Source organism: Sander lucioperca, chromosome 10 (assembly GCF_008315115.2).
Source record: "Sander lucioperca isolate FBNREF2018 chromosome 10, SLUC_FBN_1.2, whole genome shotgun sequence".
Taxonomy (NCBI): Eukaryota; Metazoa; Chordata; class Actinopteri; order Perciformes; family Percidae; genus Sander; species Sander lucioperca.
In genome coordinates this window covers 25020569-25046201 of record NC_050182.1, presented here as the reverse complement: position 1 = coordinate 25046201, position 25633 = coordinate 25020569, and the positions used below count along the sequence as shown (strand labels likewise).

At 39.8% G+C, this 25633-nt stretch overlaps 3 protein-coding genes across 5 annotated transcripts; 1 reads left to right on the top strand and 2 right to left on the bottom strand.

Annotated features, from left to right (window-relative positions):
* Positions 1-429: 429 nt before the first annotated feature.
* leng8 (leukocyte receptor cluster (LRC) member 8) lies at positions 430-12315 on the bottom strand. Its single transcript, XM_031299439.2, has 15 exons — positions 11971-12315; positions 10529-10664; positions 9273-9425; positions 9020-9097; positions 8259-8679; positions 7580-7751; positions 7332-7502; positions 6782-7030; positions 6525-6689; positions 6121-6415; positions 5716-5817; positions 5524-5592; positions 5303-5432; positions 4987-5194; positions 430-4883 (listed from the first exon to the last, which is right to left on the bottom strand). The coding sequence occupies exons 1-15, from the start codon at positions 12009-12011 to the stop codon at positions 4721-4723; spliced, it is 2553 nt and encodes an 850-aa protein (XP_031155299.2). The 5' UTR covers positions 12012-12315; the 3' UTR covers positions 430-4720.
* grwd1 (glutamate-rich WD repeat containing 1) lies at positions 10493-24518 on the bottom strand. Of its 3 annotated transcripts, none has more exons than XM_031299454.2 (8): positions 24249-24518; positions 23791-23908; positions 21201-21360; positions 20877-21087; positions 19923-20068; positions 18858-19049; positions 18014-18335; positions 10493-10528 (listed from the first exon to the last, which is right to left on the bottom strand). In XM_031299454.2, the coding sequence occupies exons 1-7, from the start codon at positions 24469-24471 to the stop codon at positions 18027-18029; spliced, it is 1359 nt and encodes a 452-aa protein (XP_031155314.1). In that variant the 5' UTR covers positions 24472-24518; the 3' UTR covers positions 10493-10528; positions 18014-18026. The 3 variants fall into 3 exon arrangements, with proteins under 3 accessions (XP_031155314.1, XP_035861960.1, XP_031155313.1); XM_036006067.1 differs by lacking the exon at positions 10493-10528 and adding an exon at positions 14993-15051; XM_031299453.2 differs by lacking the exon at positions 10493-10528 and having other exon boundaries at positions 17736-18335.
* cdc42ep5 (CDC42 effector protein (Rho GTPase binding) 5) lies at positions 14534-17573 on the top strand. Its single transcript, XM_031299458.2, has 2 exons — positions 14534-14767; positions 15669-17573. The coding sequence occupies exon 2, from the start codon at positions 15671-15673 to the stop codon at positions 16571-16573; it is 903 nt and encodes a 300-aa protein (XP_031155318.1). The 5' UTR covers positions 14534-14767; positions 15669-15670; the 3' UTR covers positions 16574-17573.
* Positions 24519-25633: the final 1115 nt, after the last annotated feature.

Below are 25633 nucleotides of genomic sequence, written 5' to 3'. Positions count from 1 at the left end.
TTCCTTTTTTTTAACCAATCACATGTAGTTTTATATCAGAATTTCTTCTTTACTAATCTTTGATTACTGCTGTATTTTCTATCATTTTCCACGTAACTTCAAATTTTCTAAATGTTTTTCAACCCATCATTAATCTCGAACTCCAACTACTCCATTCAATTCACTTTGATGTCATCTTATATCTCAAATGTTTTGGCCGATATAAACATGTCAAACATGGCTGTATAAAGGAAAACATGGAAGTAAATACATTCATTGTATCAAGTAACCACTCATCAATTCTCTCTCGACATTTATTACACAATAAACTGTTTATACAACTTTTCTCCTCAGTTCTATTTTTTTTACTTTTACGTTTATCAATTTATCTAAATCTATGAATCAATTCTGCCAGTATGCATTACATGATTTAAAACAGATAACGCTGGATGTTCTTTATACTTGAAGTTTATTAATTTTTTCAAAAACAAATATATACAATATTTACAAAATGGCAGTTTATCATGTCAGATCTGTAGATAGGAAGGAGGCATTGCAGATTAAACTTCAGCTTCAGTTGTTGGTGAGCTGCAACATAAACTATTAAAGCATTGCAGAAGCAATACAATACTTACTAGTGAGAGTGACTAATTGCAAACGGGAAACAGTCACAAACATACTCAACAAAAAAGGAAAGGATAAGAATGAGGAGAGAACAAATACTGGTTAGAGATTTGGAGGAGAGAGCAGGAGAGGAGAGCATGCAGGGAGAGGAAATAAGAGAAAGTGAGAGGAAAGAGAGAAAAGACTAATTCAAAGTAAATGGCAGGAAATGAACACAGCAGAGGTGAGGGACATGGGGAGTTCTTCCAGTAAATGTCAAGGAAGGAGTTACAAAGACTAATGGGAGGTATACAGTAACATGGGAGCAAAAAACTACTGAAAACATGACTCGGCATCGGAGAGGAGGAACAAAACATCCAAAATGAGAATGTGTATTGTTAGTTGTCTGGGGTGAATTATTTACTAAAATAAAAAAAAAATAAAAAAAAACCCAACAAAGTAAACATCCTGGGCTGTTAATGCTGAAAACCGGATACATCAGATTTACACACTAACCATGTGTAAAAATAAAAAAAAGAAGAAAAAATTTACACCAACCAAAGGCAACAAACAACCATCAGTCAAGCTCATTCACATGAGAAACCAAAAAGTCATTTCTTAGCATGGGAGCACGCACCAGCACTTATCAAATGAGAAACTTTGCCTAAAGAAGACTGCATGCTAAGGAAAATTTAAAAAAATATATTACTAACTGTAGGTGAATTTTGAGGATAACATGTTCTGTATGTCCAGACACATTTTAAATGAGCGATTAAACTCTTAAAAACTAGGCTCTATACTGCAACTCTGTAACTGACTCAAGCATGTCTGTCCACCAAGCTAACTATTCCCAACTATTAATAAATATTGCGAAAGAAAACAAATACTAACGGACGACAAATTTTACCAGCAAACTGTAGGTGAATGATATATATAAAAAAAATAAAAAAAAGAATTGTATAAATGCATCTGGACAAACAGAAAACAGCAGTACATGGTGACTTTGTCAATCTTCAAACATTTGTTTTTTTAAAACTAAACAGCACATGTTGCACAGAAAAACATTTGGTTAGCAGCAAATCATATTAGCAGCAACATTTTCCATATTTCATTATGTGAGGCTCCCATGTGTTTCATCAGCTTTGAGGCTTCAACTTGAGTGGGCCAAACCAAGACTCGGATTGCTCACAATTCACTCTCTCCGGCTGGCGTCTGTAAGTGGTTCGCCCACTTATCATCACTCCGTGTGCTCCTGCAATGCAGCAGTGCTACGAGCTGAAGAATGAGACGTCTGGTGGTGTGTGAGAGAGAGAAAATGTTTAGGGAGTGAGGGAGGGGGAGGGTGTAGCAGAGAGGACAGGGGATCAGGTAAATGAAGGGGAAAGAAAGAAAACATGTTGAGATCATTGTCATTACAAAAATGTTTGCTGAATTAAATGGTCAACAATGAACAGTTTGACAAACATATAGATCCAGGTTCACAAGAGCGTTTGGTCAATCTAATGAAAACTTGTCTCTTTGCAGAAGGCGTTAACATTACATGTTTGGCTATATCAGCTTTGCATGGGACAATCTGTCAACACTAAACTGCCACAAAACAGGCAAGCGACACAGATGTGGCTTGCCTGAAGAAGGGACCATTTTAATAGTTGTCATATAACTGAAAATTGAGCATATCTTACCACAATCTGGTTTAAGAGCCTGTGCCAATGTTTTCAGGCTGTACTGAGAGAAACTAGCAATTATCAACTCCACCACTACATCCACTCTAATGAAGACATAGCACACAACCCAATCCATAACAGTTCATATTTAAGTTTACACATTCACATAAATGGTCTAAGAGTTTTGAAAAACCCAGGAGAAAAAAGAAAAGAAAAGAAAAAATATCACACTTACCCCATGTATAAACAATAAAACCTACACTATGCACTAATTGAAAAGAAATCCCAGCAATATCATACAATATTTACAAAAATATACTCTGTAGACAAACAAATGTAGATTGTACAGTCAGCCTGCATCCACTCATCTTCTGGTCAGTTACACTTAAATACTTTGGGCTTAATATTTCTTCAATGGTAATTAATACTGTTCAAATAAAAAAATCAAATTATGAAGAACAATGTCGACCTGTGTTTTCAATTTCAGCATTCTATAAGGACCCAAATTATAGGATATGGTGGAAAGCAGTACCAAATTAAGTCAGTGTGAAAGGTTGTGTTGGTTAAGGGGTACGTCTCCTGACATTTTCGAGCCTTCTAATGACTACAGTTTTAAGTATTGTTATATACATTTTTTCCCCCAATTATCACCTAAAATAGTGTGAACCATCATTATTCTAGGTCCTGAAAAGCACAAACCTCCTGAAGACAAATGGGCCAAAATCCCATCACAAAGAACTAACTTCACTACAACTCCACTGTCACTTCAGGTAAATAGGCTACAAGTGCAGCTTTTATTTTCGAAAATTCCTACATACCTGCTGAAACAATTGACATAAAAGCACTAGTCTTCACTCAACTTCCATCTCCCTTTTTATTAAATTACTGTCTACATCAGTTTGATTAAATACTTTACCATATCACATTCAAACAGCACAAGTACATGTGCAGTAAATTTCTGGGATCTTACTGGCATCATTCTAGGCATTTTAGGATATTGTCAAATTTGTTACGATACTTAAATTGACCTGTCCAATATCGTAAATTATCATAAAAATCTGCTTTGCAGCTCCATAATTCCTTCTCCTTTTGTCAAGATAAAGGCTGACACTGCTGTCCAAAAAACACAACATAACCCATTTAACAGAAGAAATGTGAGGCAACATCTGTTGTGTCGTCATCTACCTCCATCCAGAGAAGTCCCTTTTCGCTTACCAGCCTTGCAAGCACCAGAGCAAGATGTAGCATACAAACCACTCGTCGTTATTCCTTCTAGAAGCAGCAGCAGGTTTCCCACTGACGCTCCACCACGCGGGATTCACCTTCAGCTGCATTTAAGGATGGCAGCTGAGCTGCCCCTGTTTCTTTTAATCAACAGCTGGTGATGTTAAGACGGCCAACATGGATTAAAGATGGGCTTCGTCACTTTGCGGTGTTGATCGGGTCTACTGGATTCCAGGTGCTGGCAGGACTTCTAAATAAGGATGATGGAAGCAGATTCCCTCTCTTCTCTGCTTCTGGAGATGGAGCTCAGCTTCGAAGGTACGGAGGAGTGAGGAGATCACCTCGATGAAGAACACTTGACTGTATTTTTTATCATAGACAAAGTCAATGCTCATTAGGTTGAGACTTCTTCCCCAAAGCTGGCCAACCTTTTCGTGACTGCGACCAATGAATTAATACAACTTAATTCAATCCGGAACAAGACTTCAGTCCATTGCTCTCACAGGCCATACAATTGGGGACCAGGACCAGGATGCACAGCCAACTGTGGATACCTTGAGGAAAACAGGCGCCGGACAGGACATACAAACCACCACCTTTTCTTCTTTCAGACAAACGGCCGGCATCTTCTCACCGTGTTGTTTCACAGTCTCTACGAAGAATATGTAAACTTGACCTGAATCATCAAACAGGAGAGAGCTGGATGAATGACTTGAAGAACAGCTGTCTGTATTTCCCTTTTGGTTGACAAGGCTTGAATCTTCAGGTCTTGGAGCTGTTGACTTGAGGAAGGAAAAAACATAACAGAACACTGTTAGCTTTGACATCTGATGGCGGTTACGGAACAGGAACCATGAGGGTGCCTCCCTGATCTGGTTCTGTGACTTCTTGGCCTCTAAATGCCGAGATCCCATGTTAATCCCAAATCTAGACTCTTCACTCACTTTTACTGGGATTATAAATGCAGTGAGATAACTTGGGCATTAGGCTTACCTACAATATTTGTGTGACAGTGTGTGCTGACTCGTGTTTAAAACCACTTATCTAAGTGTCAGAAATTACATCTGAAATCTGAATCTTGCAGCAGAGTATTCTAGCATGTATCTTTCTATATGGATCTTCTATAGCTGTTAAGTTTGCAAACTACTCTATCTGAACAGGCTGAGGTGTCTGAAGTGCAGTGCATTGTATATGTTAGGATCCATGATGGTCCCTTAGTGCCTCCCTTCATGGTGCTACCCCCCACCCACTCAGGAGGCAGCCAAAGCAGCTGTGCTGGTTTTGCAGTCTATTTTTTGGGGGTCACAGGGGTAGAAGGTGACACCTAGCCCAGTAAGAAACGCCATACATGAGTCTAAACAAGAGAAGCCCAGATTGGACTGCACATACTGCACCGGCAAGTCGGGCCTGAACCTGAGGACAGAGGAAACAGAGAAATGGGGATCTCATAAGTTATGAGGACCCTATAATGAGGACCGAAAAGGTGCAAATATATATTTCTTTAAAAGTGACTTACGTTTTGGCTATGGCCCGAAGTGCAACCTTTCTTTCCCTCTCTACAAACTTGTCAATGAGGTATGAAGCCATGCGCGGGGCTTCCTTGTACAGCTTAAAGAAACGGCGATAGTTTCCTAATGCCCAGGCGGCACGGAGTGCGAGAGCATGAGCCACACACACATCTGCCCGCAGTGCCGGGGTCAAGTACACCAACTCAGTGGTCAGATCTGGAGAAAATGAATGGCCAAAGTTAAAATATGAAGGGAAAGGCGGAAAGGGTGAGAATGTGTACGTGATGTGTGATAGCGACTGAAAAGAAAACAATGTGAGCATACCTCCAGAGTTTTTAGTGAAGATGTAATACAGCAATCTATATGCTGTAAACTCTCCGATGTTCTCTGAGGGATTGTCCTTATACAGGGCCTTCAGCTGGGTCTGGCACTGGTTGAACTCTTCATGGTCTCCCTGAAGACAATAAACGTTCAGCTCGTATTACAAAAAAAATACTGCTATGACTTTTAGCTACTGCAACACTTAAAAAGAAAAAAAACCTTACCTTTTCCAGAGCAATGCGTGCATGACACTCGTACACTTCCACTGTGAAGTCAGTACGAACTCCTTGGACCTGGATAATGGGAGGAGATAAACACATTTAGAAAACAAAGAAGACAACACAAACCCAGACAGATCAACATTGTAAAAAAACAAAGACAGAGGGACAAATGAAACACTTATGAAGATAACCAACCGTGAGGTCCTGTCGTATGGACTTCATCTGTTCGCAGGCATAGGTGTAGTCGTGGTGGGTTTTCCAGTGGATTTTTACAGCCTGCAGAGATTTTCTCAGGACCTGAGTAAAAACAAGTTCAGAAACAGATCAAAGTCTGGATCTTGATCTTTTGTGATGTAGAATGAGACATAATTATACTCAAAAACTCATGTCACCCCCCTTCTTCTCCCTTGTTTTATGCCATTTGCATGGTATTAAGTATGCTGAAAAACTGACTTAAGAAAACCATAACACTTTTATTCAGTATTTCTCAGACAATAACTTCGAAGAGTGACAGGTCTCCAAAAAGCTAAACATCATCTCAGGACTGTAAAACCTGCAGTAAGAATACATTAAAAAGGCAGACAGAAGAGTACAACTTACATGCACAGGGCGCACAGTGGAGGGGTCCGGGGCACAAGTGAGCCTCAGATAGGACTTGGTGATGTCCTGGCATGTTCCCACAATGGGGCAGTCCTCCCAGCTGAGGCCCTCCTGTGTTCCATCAGGTAAGTCCAGGGAATTGATGGAGAGAACCAGGGGCTCTGAGCGAAGCTGCTTGTGGAAACGAGCTGCTCTGCTCTGCTTTTTGGCTTCTCTGTTGGGGTCATGAAAATCAAGACCAGCGTTGCCACCTTTCCTCTTCTTTCCAACAGCTGGATTGGAATCGTCCATGTTTCTGGGAGAATACGTTAAAAAGGTTATTGCCTTTGCCATAGAGTAGTAAAGTAGTAAGCCTTCCTCAAGAACAGTGATCAGTTACATTTCTGTAAAACGCATTTATTTACCGCCGTCCTCTGTTTGCCTTTCCTCCTCGTCCTCGTCCTCCACCTCCACCTCCACGGCCTCTATCCCTGTCATTACCACGACCACGTCCGCCTCTCTGACTCCGTCTTGACAGCTGAGGTCGGAGGTCACTGGAGATGCTGCTGTCCGACTGGGAGCCAGAATCACTGGGCGCATAAAGACACAAAACTTTCAACAAAAGGGAAATACACAGGAAGCCTACAGTAACCAAAGAAAAGGCGGGGAAATAGTGCCTTACCTGCGTCTGTGCCTTTGGTTGCTGCGGTCCCTGTTTCGGCCATGGGAGGGGGATGGGGAGCGGGAGGAGGAACGGGACGAACTAGAAGAGGGACTCCTTTGAGAAAATATATTTCTGTAGTGGCCCAATCGGTGTGCACCACCTCTGCCTCTTGGAGATGCAACCACTGCACTTCCACCACGACTAATTGAGCCATCTGATGATCTCTGGGATGCAACAGATTCCCAACGAGACTGCTTGACCTTTAGTCTACAAAAAAACAAAGACCCAAATCACAACGGTTCAACCTGCAGGCAACGCTATCAACAAGTCACAAGAGTCTACAACTATTCAGAGTAAAGAAATGCATCAATCAATATCATTGCAGTCAAATTTATTAAAAACAATCCCAGAATTCAACTCTACACTCAACTGAAACCGCATCAAAATGTAGTAAATTGATATTTGTTAAATCGGCAAAGCTCATGGTGCAGTAGTTTGAAGAAATGTCAAATCTTGGATAACAATTAATATATACACCAGGCAAGCACTAATCCACTTCTAAACTCACTCTGGCAATGGCTCATGAGTCCAATCAATGGTGTAAGCAGAGCCATCCTTCAGCCGGTCCTGCAGAACTTCCTTCAGCACCTTCTCTGTACGATCTTTGTCTTCCTCCGTCTCACAGGCTGTAAAACAGCGCTGCACGTATTCCTTCATGGCTTGGGGCCAGTCCTGGGGTCTGGAGAGAAAGCATTTTAAGTCAACATATTATTCACTGATTTTTTTTTTTATCTGGAGTGACAGACCAGGTCTCACCGTGTCTGAGCACCTCCGGGTGCAGCACTGGCCGAAGATGGGGAGGAAGGAGTTGGATTCAATCCTGAGGGCTGCTCGCCTGGAGGGAAACTCTGATTGGACATTGAGGAACACTGAACCTGATAGGGCCTCTTGTGAATATTGAACTTCACAGAAGATGTCCCAGGTGCCTCTGTGAGAACAAAAAATTAAAAAAAGGAATATAATGAAGAAATGTAAATAGTCATTGTGGTGTTTCTTCTTTCTGTTCAGCCTTATATAACTAACTAAAATACCAAACACAGAGACAGAAAAACAAAACTTTAGTTCTTTAGCATAAAGAATCTGAATATCTGGATTCAGAATGTAGAACCACATTTGTCCTGGCATCATCTTTTAAACCTCACGGCCCCCTCTCATACTAAGCTCCTCCTAATGAGATGGAATGTCCCTGAGTGGTCGACATATAACTGCCTGTACTTCTCTTATATTACTGTGCAGGGGTGCTCCTGGTACAGATATGCAAATTTATAGTTTAAGTTATAGTTGAAACAAGCTGGTAATTCTTCACTCAAATGCAAATATGGAAACAGTAGAGATAACGTGTAAACTGCACCAGAGAATAACAGTGAAGTAATTCAGTTGAAAAATGCAGAACATTTTCTACATGTCAGCTACCTCACAAAAGAGTAAATCTTACGTTTCATGCGGTGCCACAGTTGCTGTCCTTGTTTTTGGTTTTTGTTTTTGTTGGCCTCTCCTCTGCCAAGCCCTGGTACATACTGGCCTGGCTGCTGCGAGGTATTCTGAGAGGGCTGATATGTGTGCTGAGCCTGGAAGCCCTGTCCATAGTTAGGCCTTCCCTGGGAATGATTGTAAGCTTGCATTTGGTTGGGGTCACCGTGTGGGTATTGCATGGAGTTATTGGCACTGTAGGCATTTTGTGATGGAGGAGGGGGATACTGGGAATTGGGTGGGGGAGGGATAGGTGGGGGTGGAGGAGGAGGGGGTTTCTCGGAGGTGGTTGGGCTCTGGGGTTGCTGGGGAGTAGCAGGGGGAGGGGGTTGTGATTGAGAGGGGTAGCCTGTGGACTGGTCTTCCATTCCAGGCACTGGAGGAGGCTATGAAAAGAAAGAAGGAAAAATAGCTATTTTACAACTTTTTACTAGAAGCTACAGAAATGCCCGAGGGATAAAGTTGGCATGCCTTACACCGTACATTAATTTCACCAAACGCTCATACTACTACTGTCATACTATTACAAAATGAGTTAATCTAAACAGGTTTGATAGGGTCACTGGTCATGTCACGTAAAATTACTTTGTCAGGCACTCATAGTTTTAGGTTTGTAAAATGTAAAAGGGTCAGTGACAAAACAATCAATCATCATCATCATATCAATTAGTTCTGTGATTATACGTGTGATGTAATGAAGGGGTCTATGGTACATGGGTTATGTACCTGTCCATTAGAGGTGGGAGTTCCTGGGTACGGCCCTGGGGGTACACCAAACTGATTTGGTGGATATGAAGCTCCATACTGGAAATGTAAAGAAACCCATGTTGTCGTTTTTTTTTTTAACTTTCTCAGCATCAGATGTTATTTAAGAAGATACAAGCCTTGCAGCTAACAGTGTTGAATGCAGTAGATGTATTTGTATTACATGTTATTAAGGTAACATATTGATACTAACAAAATTATTTTCTGTACTTACTGGACCCACGGGGTAGTAGTAATTATAGGGGTATGTGTATCCAGGATAATGCTGCTGAGTTTGCTGGTACCATGGATAGTACTGCTGCGGTTGTTGCTGCTGCTGCTGCTGAATGGCAGCAGAGTCAGTCACTGCTGGCTGAAACTGACCGGCCTGAAATGACACACATAGATTGCTAATAACTAACAAAAATAAATTGTTATTTTAATCCAGAACAGAAAGGAAATCATCTAGTAAGGACAGAAGCGATAATGCCACAAGAATATACAAAACAAAGTCTTTGTGAACCTAATTACAAACCAACACAGATCATGTTTACAGGAATGTCCCCATCTTACACATCCAAACAACCGTTTGCCATTTTAGGCACTTATTACTTCTGTATGGCGATACAGTATGATTACTGTATTAGGTCTAAGAAATTAAAGAAGCAGCAATGTGTAGGTATTTGTATTTTTTCTTATGCAGACGACTAATGGGGTCCAATGTAGTCAGGACACACTGCATGCATTCACTGTAAATAAGCAGCTCCACTTTAAATAATGGTTGATTAGACTTTTATATTTATTGGTTTTTTACTTATTTAAATGTTATGTGTCTACATTAGTATTTTTAGATCTCAGGTTGGTATCAGATCACCTAACATGGATTCCAATGCCAGGTGTAAAAAAGACAGGGCTCGACAGTAACGGTTGTTCTTGGCAACCAGACTCAGTCAATTGGCAACCGTTTTGTGCGTTTTTTTTTTTTTTGTAGAGGATTCCAACAGCGGGACGTACAACTGTCTGCCGCTTATTAAAGCTATGAGCTGAAAGACACAAACTAGCACTGGTCGCTGCTGCCCACGACAGAAGTGAATAAAGGTTGCGTTTACTAAAAATTGGTAAACCCTGTGGTGCATTCAAAGTTATTGTAAAATATCATTTTCATATTTAACTGCAATTTTCTGGTGAAAGAAGTAATTACTGTTAAAAGTTATTGTTATTACATTTTGAATAACCATTTAAATTCCCCCCTTTTTTGTGCGAATCCGCAAACTGATCCGAGAATCAAAACCGTGATCCGAACCATGAGGTTTGTTATCCGTTGCACCCTATTTGAGACGGATGGGAAATTATATTGCAAGCCATTCTCTCGTTTCATTATTAAAATGTGTGGTATGTGGCAATTTTGGCAACCAAAAGCTGATGCCTGGTTGCCCCCCACACACACACACACACACACACACACACACACACACACACACACACACACACCTCTGCTGTGGCTGTCCGGTTGGCTTGTGCAGTCTTAGCAGAGCTCTGACTCTTGTTAATGGACGCTAGTGCTTGTCTTGCTTTCTCCCATTCTGGGTTTTCATGAACCTGGCCATCTCCAGCTCCACCAAAGGACCTGCCATCAACAGAAGAATGTGATAGTTTTAGAATATTTAAATGCTTTAATTTGTTAAAATAGCACATGTATTATTAATCATAAACATATTGGAGGTTGAGTAATATCAATAACAATGTTAAAAGGGATATGAAAACAAATATATATCATATGTTTGTTTAAACGTTTACACTAGGTTCACTGTGACCTACTTAGCAGTTGACTTATCTTACATCTAACAGCCAGCTAATCATCTTGGTTAAAGCCAAGCAGAATCAGCTTTAATGAAATTAAATGAATAAACAGAAATACGGCTAAAAACAAGGACAACAAAACTGAACAAGGTAAACATAAACATCTGACTACTATGTACTGATATAAGTTTGTATATAAAAAAAAGTTTGTACATACAGACACACATAACTGTTATATTGTATACACATATACACACGTAAACAAACAGCTCTATGAGGATTGTTAAAGGTAATACAGCAGGGCATTGCAAAAGTGCAAACGGTGGTGGAATAAATAAAGAACTATAGCTAAATCAGTGTATTAATTATTATGCAGCTAAAGTTACCCATGTTTCCGTTAGCCTGTGGATGCGAAGCCTGCCCTGACATAAGATAAACGGTAAACGTTAGCGATATAACGTTAGCGTCAAGTTAGAGTGTTATTATTAGCATTAGAGTTTTCTGTGCCAAACCCCATCGTCGATAACGAAATATGACTTTAATACAGTCCAAGAAATACTTCACGTTACTTAGCTACGTTAAGCTAACAGGTTAGAGTTCTGTTAACAAAACCAATGGCCTGTATACTTGTCATCACCCTGAGCTGAAGTTAGCTTCTGATTCGCAGCTTCCGATTCGGCAGTTAGCTAGCTAAGTGTAAAGTTGAACGAAACTTAACGATGATGCCTGATTTGACAAGTCTAGACATAGCTAGCTAGCTAATCCAATGTGTTCTTCGTGTGAAAAGAATCAGTGGAATCACCCTTTATAGCATTTTCATAAATAGAATACTTTCATAAAATCTCAAAGTGGTTTCAATGCTTTATCTAAAATCCCTAACACGCTTTTAAGGTGAAACAACGGAGGATCAGTCGCTCAGCAAATAAGTAATGTTTCCCTAGCTAACTGTGAGCTTCAAATGAGAAGCTAACTTCAGTGTCGTATGAGACGAGCTAATTATCATTTCCTCAATATGAAAGCTAGCCATCTCGACGATTTTATATAATATATTGACATTATAGTCTAAAGTTACATTGAATGTATTTAATTCCCCATGTGCGGTGGATGCTCTGTAGCTAGAAAGTGTGACCTACCAGTTTGTTGTAGGGGTTGCTTGTGTCGTGTTGGCGGCCATTTCGCCACTGACTAGCGTAAGCTAACGCTTGGACAGTTGTTCGCTAGCTGGCTAACGTCGTTAGCGTTAGCTAGCTCTCCTGCTAAAGCAAAACGTAAACAAAATGAAGTCTAACGCGATGATCAACTGATTACAAGAAGATCAGCCAGTCCGTCGCGACCACCGTCAATCTATTCAAACTCAAACTTGAATATACTTTAATTAAAGGTTAAAATGTACGAATTAAGTGAACATTCGCATATTTGCTGCTGTCTTCGTTGACGACCAACTTCGTCTGAGTGACTCGACTGTGGAGATACAAAATGGCAGATAAGTAACTGGCCAAGTCAGGTGACGTTGTGGTTTTACTGTTATTTTTTTCCCCCCAGAGTTATTTCTCTCAGGCAAAGCCTACTCTCTTGTTAGTCCCACCTTCTGTGCCACTTCCTACAGGGGTGATTTCCACCAATCAAATGCATGGCTTTAGGTTTAGGTCAGAGCCTTATTCATCTACTAGCCTGTCAATCATAACAGATGGGCCAGGATTGTAATGCCTGACAGGCCTAAACGCAGGACATCATTTTCTCACAAGTTGGTAGTGACCAAGAAAATTAAAAGTATACTTTAATCAAAAGAAATATGCAGGCCTAAATATATATTAATCTCAACATCAGATGTTGTTAGTCTACATGTTACCAGAAAACATCTTTAGAAGACTGGGCAGCTATTATTTTACCCAATCAATAATATATTTTTTCTCTGTATTTTTCAAAATCCATAGATCTCAGGCATACTCACTCATTAGATTAGGGTATATAGTTTATCCTTACCTTCCTGTGAAGCACACACAGCTGCAGGATGTGTGTGTGTGTGTGTGTGTGTGTGTGTGTGTGTGTGTGTGTGTGTGTGTGTGTGTGTGTGTGTGTGTGTGTGTGTGTGTGTGTGTGTATTACAGAGAGGGGAGTCATATCCTGTCAGACAGTCTCTCCCACACTTAATCCCCCAAACATTCAAGCCTTTTGGAAGTCTCTATGGAGTACAAATTATGCCGTTAACTGTTTCGTAAATGTGCCGCACAGCAATGAACAGCACTTTTTTACTTTTTAAAGTCAGTGTTTTTTTACACAGCTTTTAAATAAATAAATCACTGTATTTAGTGTAATTTCCAGGCCATGTTCCACAGTGAATGTCATCATGTGCCTGCTGAATGAATAATTTGTTCCCATTGTTGTCTTTTCGGCTACATCATCACACAAATATGTTGAGCATTTGTGAAAGATCTCACAAACAATGACTCAATACCCATGACCATTGTGTGAATACCTTGGGTTTGGTAATGCCTCTTGTTTTTTTTAACCCATGAGAGGAAACTGGATAATACAGACTCTTAAATAGCATCTCTACTCCACTCCTGTTGTTGATTCAAATTCAGGTTTTCGCCAGTCGTTTTTGAAGAGGATTCCTTACTTATTGGTTGTATGAGTAAATATAGGTTAAATAACACATGTAGCCTGAAAATGTTTTTAATATTGTATATAATATTTAATATTTTTTTGAGTTTAGTTTGAGTGTTAAGTTTAGGCTATGGGCCTATATTTACCTATAAATATTCAATATTTTTCATATTTTCAACAAATCCCTTAAAAAACCCAAAATCAACATCAATTGATCCTATACTAACACGAATGATCTATGTAGCCAAAGCCTGATACACTGACCCCAATTGTTTCCAAAAAAATAAAAACACATCATTGATCAGTGCTGCACTCGGTGACCTGGTCCTTCATTACCTTGAACATGGGTGTTGTAGTTTATTTGAGTCACTACCAAATATGCTGTCCTGCTGCTGTAAACAATGACACAAAAAAGCGAATTATTCTTCAGCTGAAAATAGTCCCCAACAAATTTACTCGTGTTTGAGTATCGTTTGCTAAAAACTACAGTGCTCAGCTGTTTTTTGAAAATTAAAAGTTTTTAAGAAGAGAAGAATTACGTGAACTAATGGGCTTGGGTCTGATTGTAACGGACAAGATGGAAGTTGGAAAATATTGAGATACCAACTGACAGTGCTGGTGTTGGTGTTTTCCTGTGATTTGTTAACAATAGCCTACTAAAAATAAATATAGAATATTGCTAGCCTTATCCATTGAATAGAGCTTGCAGAAAATATAACGGACAGGCTAACTGAATAAAAAAGAATAATGAAAAACCCAAATAGGCTAATTAAAACATTTCACATCACTTGTTTATAGTGACAGTATTTTGATTCATGATCTAGTAGGCCTATTGCTATCCTGGCTAAAACCCTTATTTTCCCATAAAGATATAGGCTACAATTAAAGTTAACGAGTTAGAATTTGATACTTTTTAATTGGATATGTATACACATAACCCTCATTCACATCAACTACCAATAGGCTAATCTACATCCTGGTGCTTAATTAATAAATATGGCTCACAATTCAACCTAACCTTCAATAAAATAAAAAAAAGTGCTCTGTTTAGAAGCAGTCTGAGGAGAGTCTCGTTTATATTTAACAACGTCTGGAAAAGTCGGCACAACGACAGAAACGTTGATCCAGCGCTCCCCAATAACCGTCGCGTCACTTCCTCACCCCATGCCCATCCCTTTGGAAAAAAAGAAAATTCACACAGGCAAACGACGGCGAGAAAAAGAGCGAGGGAAAAGTCGGGAGGTAAGCAAAAGTCAAAAAGCCAGATGAAAAAGTTGGATACTGCGGAGCGAGCCAACCAAAGACCAGAATATCCTCTTTAAAGTAAGTTTTCCACACTTTGAATGTGTCGGTGACGCTCACTCATTGTCAATTGATTAGTTTTACATTGGTCCAACGTTCCTTTCACTGCTTTGTCAATAAGTGTAACCCTCGCATGCTCTTCGTGTAAGTTATACATTATATATTTAACTAATATAATACCATTTACTTAAATTATTATTGGAAAGCCTTAAGGGTTGGTGTAGGCCTGTAAGCCCCCTCCCCTCTGAAATCTAACACACACACACACACACACACACACACACACACACACACACACACACACACTAAAAAGAATGGTTCTCAAATCTCAAATGTAAATTCTGGTTTGCAATGTATGTTACTGATAAAGAAATTGTCATTAAGGTTGGTTAATATAATAATAATAACAATGTATGGGGTAATATTGGCTTCCACTTAATGTAATAATTATTAACTTAAAATCTTTTTTTTTTTATGCTGACATCTAAATGTAATGCCCACCAAAGTAGCACAACTCAATGGCTTTGGTTGTTATAGATATAGTTATAGATTCAGTTTTGTTTTTGTAGAGAAAGTTACAGTCTTGTTTTTGTCCGCATACACCCTTGAGGGAAGAGAAAAGTATGTGCTAGCGTTGCATGAGTGTGTTTGAAGTACATGTCTCAGCATGGCCTTCACAGCCACAGTGCCAAAATGCTCATTGGTGTCCCACAATGTTGCACAACATATGAAGTGTTGACGTTGCCCTGTCTTATCAGGAGGCTGGACTGGGGCTCCAGTAGTTCCAGCTTCCTGCACAATTTTCGTATTATGTATATCTCATTTCAGTGTTGCTGCTATTCACTCTATGCTATATGTAAATAAGAATTTATCCTCTCCCTGCTTTGCCTCCTTCTTCCCCTCTTCCTCAATCTGTCTACAGTCATGCCACTGCACAAATCTACCCGGGCACCTCGCCTGGACCCTACCATGATCTCAGCCCCACTGGGCGACTTTCGCCACACCATGCACATTGGGAGGGGAGGCGATGCCTTTGGGGACACCTCCTTCCTGTCCACTCTTGGACCGAGCCCGGCCAGCCCTGACCCTGAGAGTCCAGGGATGATGCCAGCTACTGACCCTCAGGTGGCAGTCAACCACAGTGATCTTTATTCTGATGCTCCAGGAAGCCCACAGAACAATGAGCTTCAGCACTCTGAGTCAGTGTCTTCATTCGACCTGGACCTGGATCTAGGCCCGTCTATGCTGGGGGATGTACTAGGGGTGATGGACGGTTTGGGGCTTGACTCCAATGAGGAGGATGTGTTCAATCCCAAAAGTGGCACATCCTTGGTGGAAACAAAGCAGGGAAAAGGGGCCTTGGAGATGACTGTGAACAAACATAACGAGCTGAATGGAAAGAACTTGGTTGGGTTGGATGGAAACCAGGTGGGAGACAGCAGGATACCAGATGGGAATGGGATCAAGCCAAAGGGGTTAAGACCAAAAGTGCGTTTCAGCGACAAACGAGAAGAGATAATTCGCCAAGCATCTGAAGAGGAAGAGGGTCAAGGGTTCAACTTCCAGGACGAGGATCAGCTGGGGTGCCTTAGTCCAACAAGGGGTAAGATTGAGAGCGTAGTAGGTGGAGGTGAAACCGAGTTCACCAATCACAAAGTAGATTTGCCACCTAGTCCGGACTCGTCACATAGCTCAGAGTATGAAGGAGTCACCCTACTGGACAGGAGGAGGGTCGATAGCTGCCACTCAGAGACTGATTCAGAAGAAGAGGAGGAAGGACGAGGCTACACATTTGAAGATGAGTTTGATGATGAAATTGGTCTATAGGGGATAGGTACGGTTTCCCCTTGAAAACAGATCTTTGCTGTCAAGTAAATCAAATATACTGTATTTCTTAAACTCAGCATGTCAGTATCATTTGAACGGGAGGCTTAAACAGAATGCAAACTGGATTTAAAAACAAAGATGTACAGTTCGACGACGTTGCTCAACTGGAAAAGACATTTAATGTTTTATCTGTTAAGGGTAGCAGATTTGTAATAGACTGTCATTTTCATCAGAGAAATCAGTATGTCATTGAGGTTATTACAGTGAAAGGTTTGTAGCACTTTGATTTATTTCATTGACCTGGAAGCTTTACTATGAAACAGACTAAATTAATGATGCTTGCGTTCATTTTTACTATTTCTTATATTTACCATCTGAAGCGCACACAACAGGTGTTTATTGAGCTTTATGTTATAGTGCCTTAAAGAGAGCTGTATGCTTACACTATTGTACCATGTGCTATATCAATGTCTTAATTATTTCTCATATTGCATGTTTATTACAATCTCATTAGAATGTCTTCTCTTGATGTTTAATGCATTTGACGAGCTTTACAAATGATTCTCAGAGACTTTGTCAGAAAATAAAGTCATCCTGTGTATAATTATTTACTGTGAATTTGTTACATTCCAAATCTGACAGTGGGAGTTTCTCTGGTTCAGATCTGTTTAACACATCTGTTTTCTTAATGCAGTTATTTAGCATGTTTTCAAGTTACCAAAGCTTTTCTTTGGGCTGTGGGTTTGGACTAATACTGCAATGCTAAGACAATCGTGGGTTTTAAAGGTCAACTGTAAATCAGGACCAGCAGTGTATTTTTGCACGTTTTATTTTTTTGCTTGTGTAATGCTTGTATTTTGAAAAGATATTTCAGAATGCTGTAAAAGGGAGAGGCCATTATGCTCATGAAAATGCTGGTTTAAACACATTTGTTATCCTGTGGTTTGATAAGGATTACAGTGAAAAAAAATAAAACAATTGGGATTTTGAAATATTCAGACTTGGCTATGACTTGTATTTTCATTGGAAATGACTCCTGGCCAGAAAAGAAATGCAAACCTTTTGTGTATAGACACTTCCTGAAATTAAGTAGTTATTTGCTATGCTCCATTATAAATAAAAAAACAAATAAAACCATTAATTCAAGAAAACAGAACCTAAGAACAGTTTTAAACATTTTATTTTAAGCACGCAATAGGGAATGCCTAAAATAGTTCACACATCTGTAAAACATACAGACTGAAAGTCCAATAGTAAAGATAACACCATACGGTGCCTATGTTGGCCAATAAATGTCAAAAAGTAGAATTATTTCCTACACAGCTGAATTATGTACATTATTACAAGCTCCTTAATGATGAAACATTACAGTTTACTGCTCATTACACATTAAATGTGTACTAATCATATAAATGCAAAAACCAGGTTTTTCCCTCAAACACACACACACACACTACACAGATATTGTCCTGAACACGTTAAATCCTGACAGAGCCGTGGAGATCATCACACCAGGTATCTGTGGGTGCCAGTGGATCTCCTTGATCTCCGACTGACCCTGGTGCAGGAACAGTAGTTGAGGGGGTAAGTCCTTGACCCCCTCCACCCTGGCACCCACATCACACGACTCCACAGACAGATCCCACTGGCTGACGACGTCATCTGCTCCTGAGGCGGCGAAGACACTTGAGTCCACCGGGCTCCACTCCACGGACGTGATGGGAGCGCTATGCTGCTTGAAGTTCGCCACAGGCTGCCCAGTCTACAGGTACAATAAGAGGTGTGACGGATGTTCATCCCGTACAATATCAGGCTACAAAAGTATCAATCCTTACATAAAGAAATAAATAAATCTGTGTATTTTCTGTTTTTTGTCCACAAGCTACAACAAGAAATTGACAGGGTACAGGAGTGCGTTTTAAAGGATTAAAAATAGATTGTCGTATTAGGAGCAGGGTTAGTGCGGTTATGACAGTTATGTTATACTGTTGTGCAACAGGTAAAAGATGGAAGAAATGTTTTTAGTTAGGTGGGGCCAAACTGTGAAGGTGATTGATTATCTGATGGTGTAATACTAGGAGCACTGTTTGTCTTTTAGCAATAATGATGGGTTACTTTGTTGTGATGACACTCACTGATCAAACAGTGAGACCTTCACTCCGAGTCATACGCTAACAAGTAATAACTCAGCAGTACAATGTTCAACTGAATTATCTATCGAGTTGAATGATTACTAATAAAAGTTACTGATTTTACATACACAAATGAAACTGTTGGGTTTTACCTTAAACTGTCGAAGGTCCCATACTTTCAGAAGCCCATCGTCCCCTCCTGACAGGATGAATGGTTCGCTCCTGTTCCAGCTGATCACATTGATGTCTGATGAGTGAGCTTCATTAGCTGAAAGCATTGAATTGGGCGGGGCACGCATATCCCAGATACGAATTGACTGATCCACTGAACAGGACGCAAAAACCTGTGGCAAACAAGACAGTTTAGTTAGTACAGATTCTGATAGATTTGAACCTTCAGATCAAATATATACACAAAACAAGACTTAATTGGTCTTCCCAACCAAAGAACTCTACTGTATTCACAAAAACATTTTTCATCAAGTTTGTTCTGTGTTTTTAGTGTGTGAAGGCTGAGCTTTCCATGTTTATATTTTGTGCTTTGTGTTTTCTGTTTTTTGCAAATGTTGCTACATTGACAAATTAAGAGTAAACACCAGTTAGGTTGCACAAGAGCCAGACAGTGAACACGCATAGAAGCAAAAAGGTAACCACCCATGTGAGGCTGTAGGATTCAAATCCACATACCACAAACTAGTTTGGTGACTTGTTAAATTGCACATTTAGGTAGGTGTTTCTTAGTTACAACACTGTGATGGCACATAGTTACAGTGTTAACAGGTGGTGTTTAAGTCATCATAGTTAAATTCATATCAATCATTCGTTTTGCGTCACAATACTCATCTTCCATCCACCTTTAAAGCACTGCTGAGCTGGTAAGCTCACTTTGACATTATTAATTCCTGTGGTAAAAAAAAATTCATCCTCTGCATTTGAATCCTAATAAATATTTGGGATCAGTGGGGCTACTCCAGCACTGAGGTCAGCGGGCAATGAGGACACCTAACATGCGTGTCAAATCCCAATATGCATGTCCAATACGTATTTTTGGTTTGGGAGGAAACCTACATAAATAGACTCTTGTGGAGGTTGAACAGAGGACAATCTTGCAGTGAGCAGACAGTGCTTAACACTGAGCCACCGTGCCGCCGCTAAAGAAAAAAACAATCTACGGTACCTCAGTCTGACCTACTGTCACTATTTTCCTACAAACATACTGTAGCTTCAGTGGGCGACCACTGCAGATCCTCCACAGACTTGCTGTGTGAGCTGAAAGGTCGTTGGTCAATCTGCCATGAAGTCCCTCCCTCTCGTGGCTCCCACACATGGATGTTCTTTTTGCAGTCTCCACTGACAAGACGACCTGTTAATAAAGTACAAACAGAACACTTTTTTTTTTTTTTTTTAAATCTTTTGTTTGACAGACACACACATCTATGCTATTTCACTTCACCTCATCCTATCCAATTTTTCACAGCTGTGTAAAATATCTCTATGCTAAGGAGGTTATGCTTTCTGTCCGGTTTGTTTGTTTCATATTTAGCAGAATACCCCAGGTTTCAATTTAATTTGGTAGAAGGTTGAGCCATGGGCCCAGTAAATGAACTATGTTGTTTCTGGATGAATCTGGATCCAAGTGTGTCTGGACATCTAACTCTTCTGCGGTAAAACAACAAACCTGGACGTTGTAAAAAGGACAATTTGGTTGTTTCCGCCATTGAAAAGTCGCAGCTTGGGAATTTACACAGAAATCTCTGATGTGGGAGTGACAGAGAGAGAGACAGTTAAGAGTGTGAGAGCTATAATTATCATTTACGTTGGGTACAAACCCTTCTCATGTTACTCACACATTGATAACTACAACGTGTGATTTATTGTTGTAGGATTTAATAACATTGTTGTCTTTTATTTATATGAAGTTTTAAAAGGCAGCGAGCCATGGCAGATGCATTTCATTGCATTTGAATGTACAATTGTACTTTCTAAAGTATATGTCAAACTAAAACTTGAACATTACAAAGTCGACTAGATGCAGTGAGGGACATGTAGTATACAAAGCATGGTGGTCACCCAAGGTTCATTTTAAAGTGTCAACAAGCTCAGAATGCATGCGAGTAGTTTGTTTCTTTTTTTCATCTGTAAATTGCCTTGCAGGTAAGAGAGACACTTACCAGGTACTGTAGGTGACCAATCAACAGCAAAGCCTTCAGACATGTGTCCTGAGAAGCTAAAGAGGGGTGTGGCTTCCTTCTGCTGTTTGATGAAAGTTGCCATAGCAGCAGAACTGTGTACAGCTTCTAGCTGGGTCTGGAGGTCAAATATTTCTACCTGTCCCTTCTCTGACCAGACAGCAGCCAATGACTGCTCTCCACGTTGGGTCACCTGGAAATTCGGAAGCAAAATCAGTAATTAGGAATGTTAGACAAGTAAAGTTTCTGATACAGGAGACATACTTGCTTCGTTCATGTCTGCTTAGAAAATGATACACAACATACTCTAACTCTGTTAATCCCTCCATAGTGAGGCATCATGGCCAGTTCCATCTGAGGCTTCTTATCTTCATCCTCCTCATCATCACTTTCTTCATCGCTGCTTTCTTCCCCCTCTTTGTCTTTCGCCGTTCCATGAAGGTTATGCATGCGTATGACGAGAAGTCTGCCAGAAAGTAAAATGATGCACTTAAGAGGATGGAGATGACAAATTACCCGACAGTCTCATTACATTATTTCAGAGTATGCTGAAGACAGCAAACTACTTAAGAGATAAGTGTATCATCTGTATAAAAGTGTCAATTTTAATATAAATCAACATAATCTAAACAATTTAAAAAATTTAAATGTTTAACTGACCCTTTAAAAAGGAAAATTCCCAACTTTTTCAACGTTGTGTGACTAAATGTCAAAACAGAACTGAAACTGTGCAAAACAAAACAAAAACCCCAACTGAACTATAAAAAAATGCCTTGGTATGTACACTTCCAAAACAATCTGCTGTTTAAACTTGTATACTTGGTCATTTATAACCGTTCTAATTATACCCCATTATAATAAAAAGGGATAGGTATAAGATTGTTGACTGTATACTGTCTGTTTGTTAAACGTGTTGGATTTCCAGTTAATCTACCTTTAACAAAAACAACTAAGTATCATTACAATGTTAAAGATTTCCAATTACAGTGTTCTTATACAAAGATGTGTTAGCAGTCTGTTTAACCCTGAGGAGTTAAACAATTAACAACCAATTAAATAATATTTAAAATTAACAACAGTAATTGAACACTGTGCCTCTAATTATCGAAAGCCATCTAGAAACTAGAATAACTGATTTCTGCTATTTCATACTTCTATTTCACTACATTCCAGAGTCACTTTTGTGTGTGTGTGTGTGTGTGTGTGTGTGTGTGTGTGTATTTCATAGCGTGGCAGCATTGCTACTTGCTGAATGCCTTGCATATCCGCACAGTTAATTTGGCCTCTGCTCAGGTGAAAGTGGGCAGAGCTAATCTGGGAATAATACGAGGTCGCCAGACTCCAGCTGTGCCCACTACACAGTAACTCCAAACATTTGTATGTAGTTGGTTTGCACTGGAAAAGTAACAAAATAAAAGTATACTTAAACCAGAATTCATACCCCAAAAAAAAGACCTATCCAATTTTGAACTTAATAATAGTAATATATGGAAGTGCTTAAGAAAAACCAAACAAATATGGACGCCTCATATCAGCCAAAGACCATTAGTGTATTAAAATGCAAATTTTGTGTCGTTATTTAGTCAGTGCACGGTATTTTTATCCTCACACGGCCAACTTCATAGTCTTGATAATGTGAACGCTGTTATTTACATGGCCATTAATCCTATCTGTTTATATGCAATATTATATGCAACCCCACCTAGACTGATACCATACCTACTGTTAACCTGTGTATATTTTTATGATTTACACTGTCAACCTTATTTTGGCATTGTACACATTTTGGATTTGCACCTTATGGTTATTTTACCCTTTTTATATTTGCACTCTTCCCCCGGGGAAGGAAGTTTTGTCTTATCCCTATCATCCATGTCATACAGTATGACATGAACATAACATTAATAATAATGTTTTGACAGAATTAAATAGATTTATTTCCCATAAAAATTAAAGAAATTATACAATTTTACATAGATATCAGTGCAATGAATTCATGCACAATTTCAGACCTGACGTTTTCCCTTTTACGTTCCTTCGACATAAACATTTGGACTCAAATTACATTATTTTTATTATTATTATTCTTGGAGAGTTATCATGTCTTGGTCCCTATTACAGCAAGTATGGTCTTTTGAATGCCACATGAACTGTATAGCTGTGTGTATGTGAGGTGTGCATCTGTGTGAGTTCAAGTGAATGTGTTTATTTACTACATTTATTTTTATTGCTGCTAACTGGTTTCTGGACATTTTATTGTATTCACGGTAAAAATTTGACTCTTATTATTTTAACTGTTAAAAGCCCTTCTAGGGACAAGTGTTGCAAAGTAGCCATGGCTATAAACACTGATACAGGCATCGGATTGTTCTTTATGTAATAATCTATGTTTTTTGTATCTGTCCCTATTCAAATAAACAAATAAATAAATAAAGAATCAGTATTCTGATCTTTTTGGCACATTCACAAAGTTTCTTCCAAATATTATTGTGTTGATCTAAAAACTTGTTTCTCAAAATAAAAAAAAAGACATCCCATCTCTTGAGAAACATTGTCTTTAACAATGTCAAATTATTTCAATGTGTATGTTTATAATTGTGTTAATTGAATGCTTTGTTTATTTTTATTTCATTTTCAATTTCTGTGCTATTTATGTTTTACATTTGTTTTTGTGTGTGTGTGTGTGTGCTGTTTTTTCTGATACCATAACCAATATTAAGTTAAGCTTCTTAATACTTCTTCCCCGTTACCAATATTGATACCTTCTTCTTGGTGAAGCAGCACTGTCATTATAATCTCAAAAGCCATGGTGCTTTGATCTAAGTTCAATTAATTTCAGGTAATAACAGCAATAACCTGGAAACACACATAATGAAGTTTGTCCGGAGGTTTGTACCTGTTGCTCAGAGCTGTGTCCGCCTGTGTGCCCGCACAGAGCAGCATGGAGAGAGGAAACTGCTCCCTGCTCTCTCCATCTCCATCTCTCAGGATGTCGAAGCTCAGACATGGAGCACCTGAACACAAACACCAATTAATACCGCAGGTCCTGCATGCCGACAACACAAAACAATGCGCACACATTTACAATTACATGCAAAAGGCCCCACAGCCTCTCCTACGTAGGAGCAAGACACACAGATTTTTAGATGTTTAGCCTTTAGCTGTTGTTTTGCGTCTCTTTGTAGTCATTTTCAGTCCGTTTGTAGTGTGTCTCTTTGTAGTTGTTTTCGTCTCTCTGTAGTCTTTTTGTGTCTCTTTGTAGTCGTTTTATTTTCTAAATTATTCTTTTTAGTGTCCTGGTTGTTGACTGAATGAAATGAAGATGAAAAAGATGAAAATCTTGGTACAACTTGCCTGTTTGACACTCGTGGTACATGCGGTACGCGGACCGGTCCATCTCCAGCTCCTCTCCGGGCTGAAGCGGCTCTATCCCGGGCACGTACACTTTTTTCTCCCCTTCCCCGTCCGCTCCTTCCTCCGCCATATCTACTCCTTCATCATCATCGCTGCCAGCGTCGTCCATCTCCTCCATCTCGACTCCTTCCTCGGCAAACGTGTCCTCACCGGGCGCAGACATCTTGGCAGAGGCAGACTTTGCTTACTTCCGGTATGTTGAGAGGCCACGTGGTTTAAACACCCAGCACTGTCACCCCTCCCCTGCTGCCTCCCCCCCCCACCCGCTCCCTCTCTCTCCCGGATCTCTCTTCCCCCCATTTACGGGAATTCAGCTGGCCCCTTTCGCTGCTGCCAGGAACAACCAGACTTGCAAATATTTGTCTCGGAAATTGCCCAAACTACGATGCTTAAAATGTTTATTCGGCCTGATATTTTAGATGGAGGTGCAGAGTCGCCTTCCCCTCTCCCCGGGGAACTTTAAAAAAATCGGATGAATCATTTCCACATTTTGGGGTCATGTAGCCTACTGATCTGTTCTCTTAATACATTGTACTGACCCAGGACAGGATCTCCCACATGCTCTGAGTGAGTCAGGTTACTTATTTCAAGTAAATGCAACATGTGCGCGACCTGCAGCTGCAAAGGCTGGCACTGACACCTGGTTCAGTAGCCCCTCTATTAATGAAAGAAAACAATTAATTTGGCAACAGCCTAGATATTTAAAGCGTAAAACTTAGAGTGTAAAAAATGAATTTTCCCAATGAGGGATTAATAAAGTATTTTACTTCACATTCCTCTCAAGTAGTAACAGCCTACTTGGAAGCGTGCAATCTCCAATATAAGCCTTTGGCTAGATTTTTGTTTTGCACTTGATTTTTGTCTTGCACTCTTAACTCTTTGCAGTCTGCCCCTTCCAAATTCTGACATAAATTCAGTGGAAAAATGGTCAACGAAAACTCGGGGTGCGAGCCAAAAGTCTGTTCCTACACTGGCCAAAGATACCTCTGTATTTTAAAGATTATGAAACTACAAAGAGGATCCTGTGACGACAATGGCGCATATTATTACATGCGTGGGTGTGTACAAGCAGGGGCATGTGCGAGCACCAAATGGTGGACTTTTTATTTCTCGTTGATATCTCTACAGAAGTCGAACACCTCTGGAGTCCTGTTGGATCCAGAGCGCATTCCTCCCTCATCTGCAACTCGTCTCTTTTTTTTTATCAGAGTTACAAAATAGTTGTAAAGCATTTGCAAACTGGGAATGACTGTTGAAAAGAGCCGGCAGTAGCCTAATAGTTGAGCTCACATGAATGTGGAGTCTTAACGCAAACTGTGTCATGT

Coding starts and splice junctions, on each gene's coding strand:
- grwd1 (XM_031299454.2), bottom strand. CDS start 24,471: ATGTCTGCGCCCGGTGAGGACACGTTTGCCGAGGAAGGAGTCGAGATG. Junction 23,909..24,248: donor GTACCACGAGTGTCAAACAG/GCAAGTTGTACC, acceptor GTTTGTGTTCAG/GTGCTCCATGTCTGAGCTTC. Junction 19,050..19,922: donor GGTCGCCCACTGAAGCTACA/GTATGTTTGTAG, acceptor TGTTTGCCACAG/GTTTTTGCGTCCTGTTCAGT.
- cdc42ep5 (XM_031299458.2), top strand. CDS start 15,671: ATGCCACTGCACAAATCTACCCGGGCACCTCGCCTGGACCCTACCATG.
- leng8 (XM_031299439.2), bottom strand. CDS start 12,011: ATGGCCGCCAACACGACACAAGCAACCCCTACAACAAACTG. Junction 7,031..7,331: donor ACTCATGAGCCATTGCCAGA/GTGAGTTTAGAA, acceptor GTTTTTTTGTAG/ACTAAAGGTCAAGCAGTCTC. Junction 5,593..5,715: donor CCATACGACAGGACCTCACG/GTTGGTTATCTT, acceptor CCCATTATCCAG/GTCCAAGGAGTTCGTACTGA.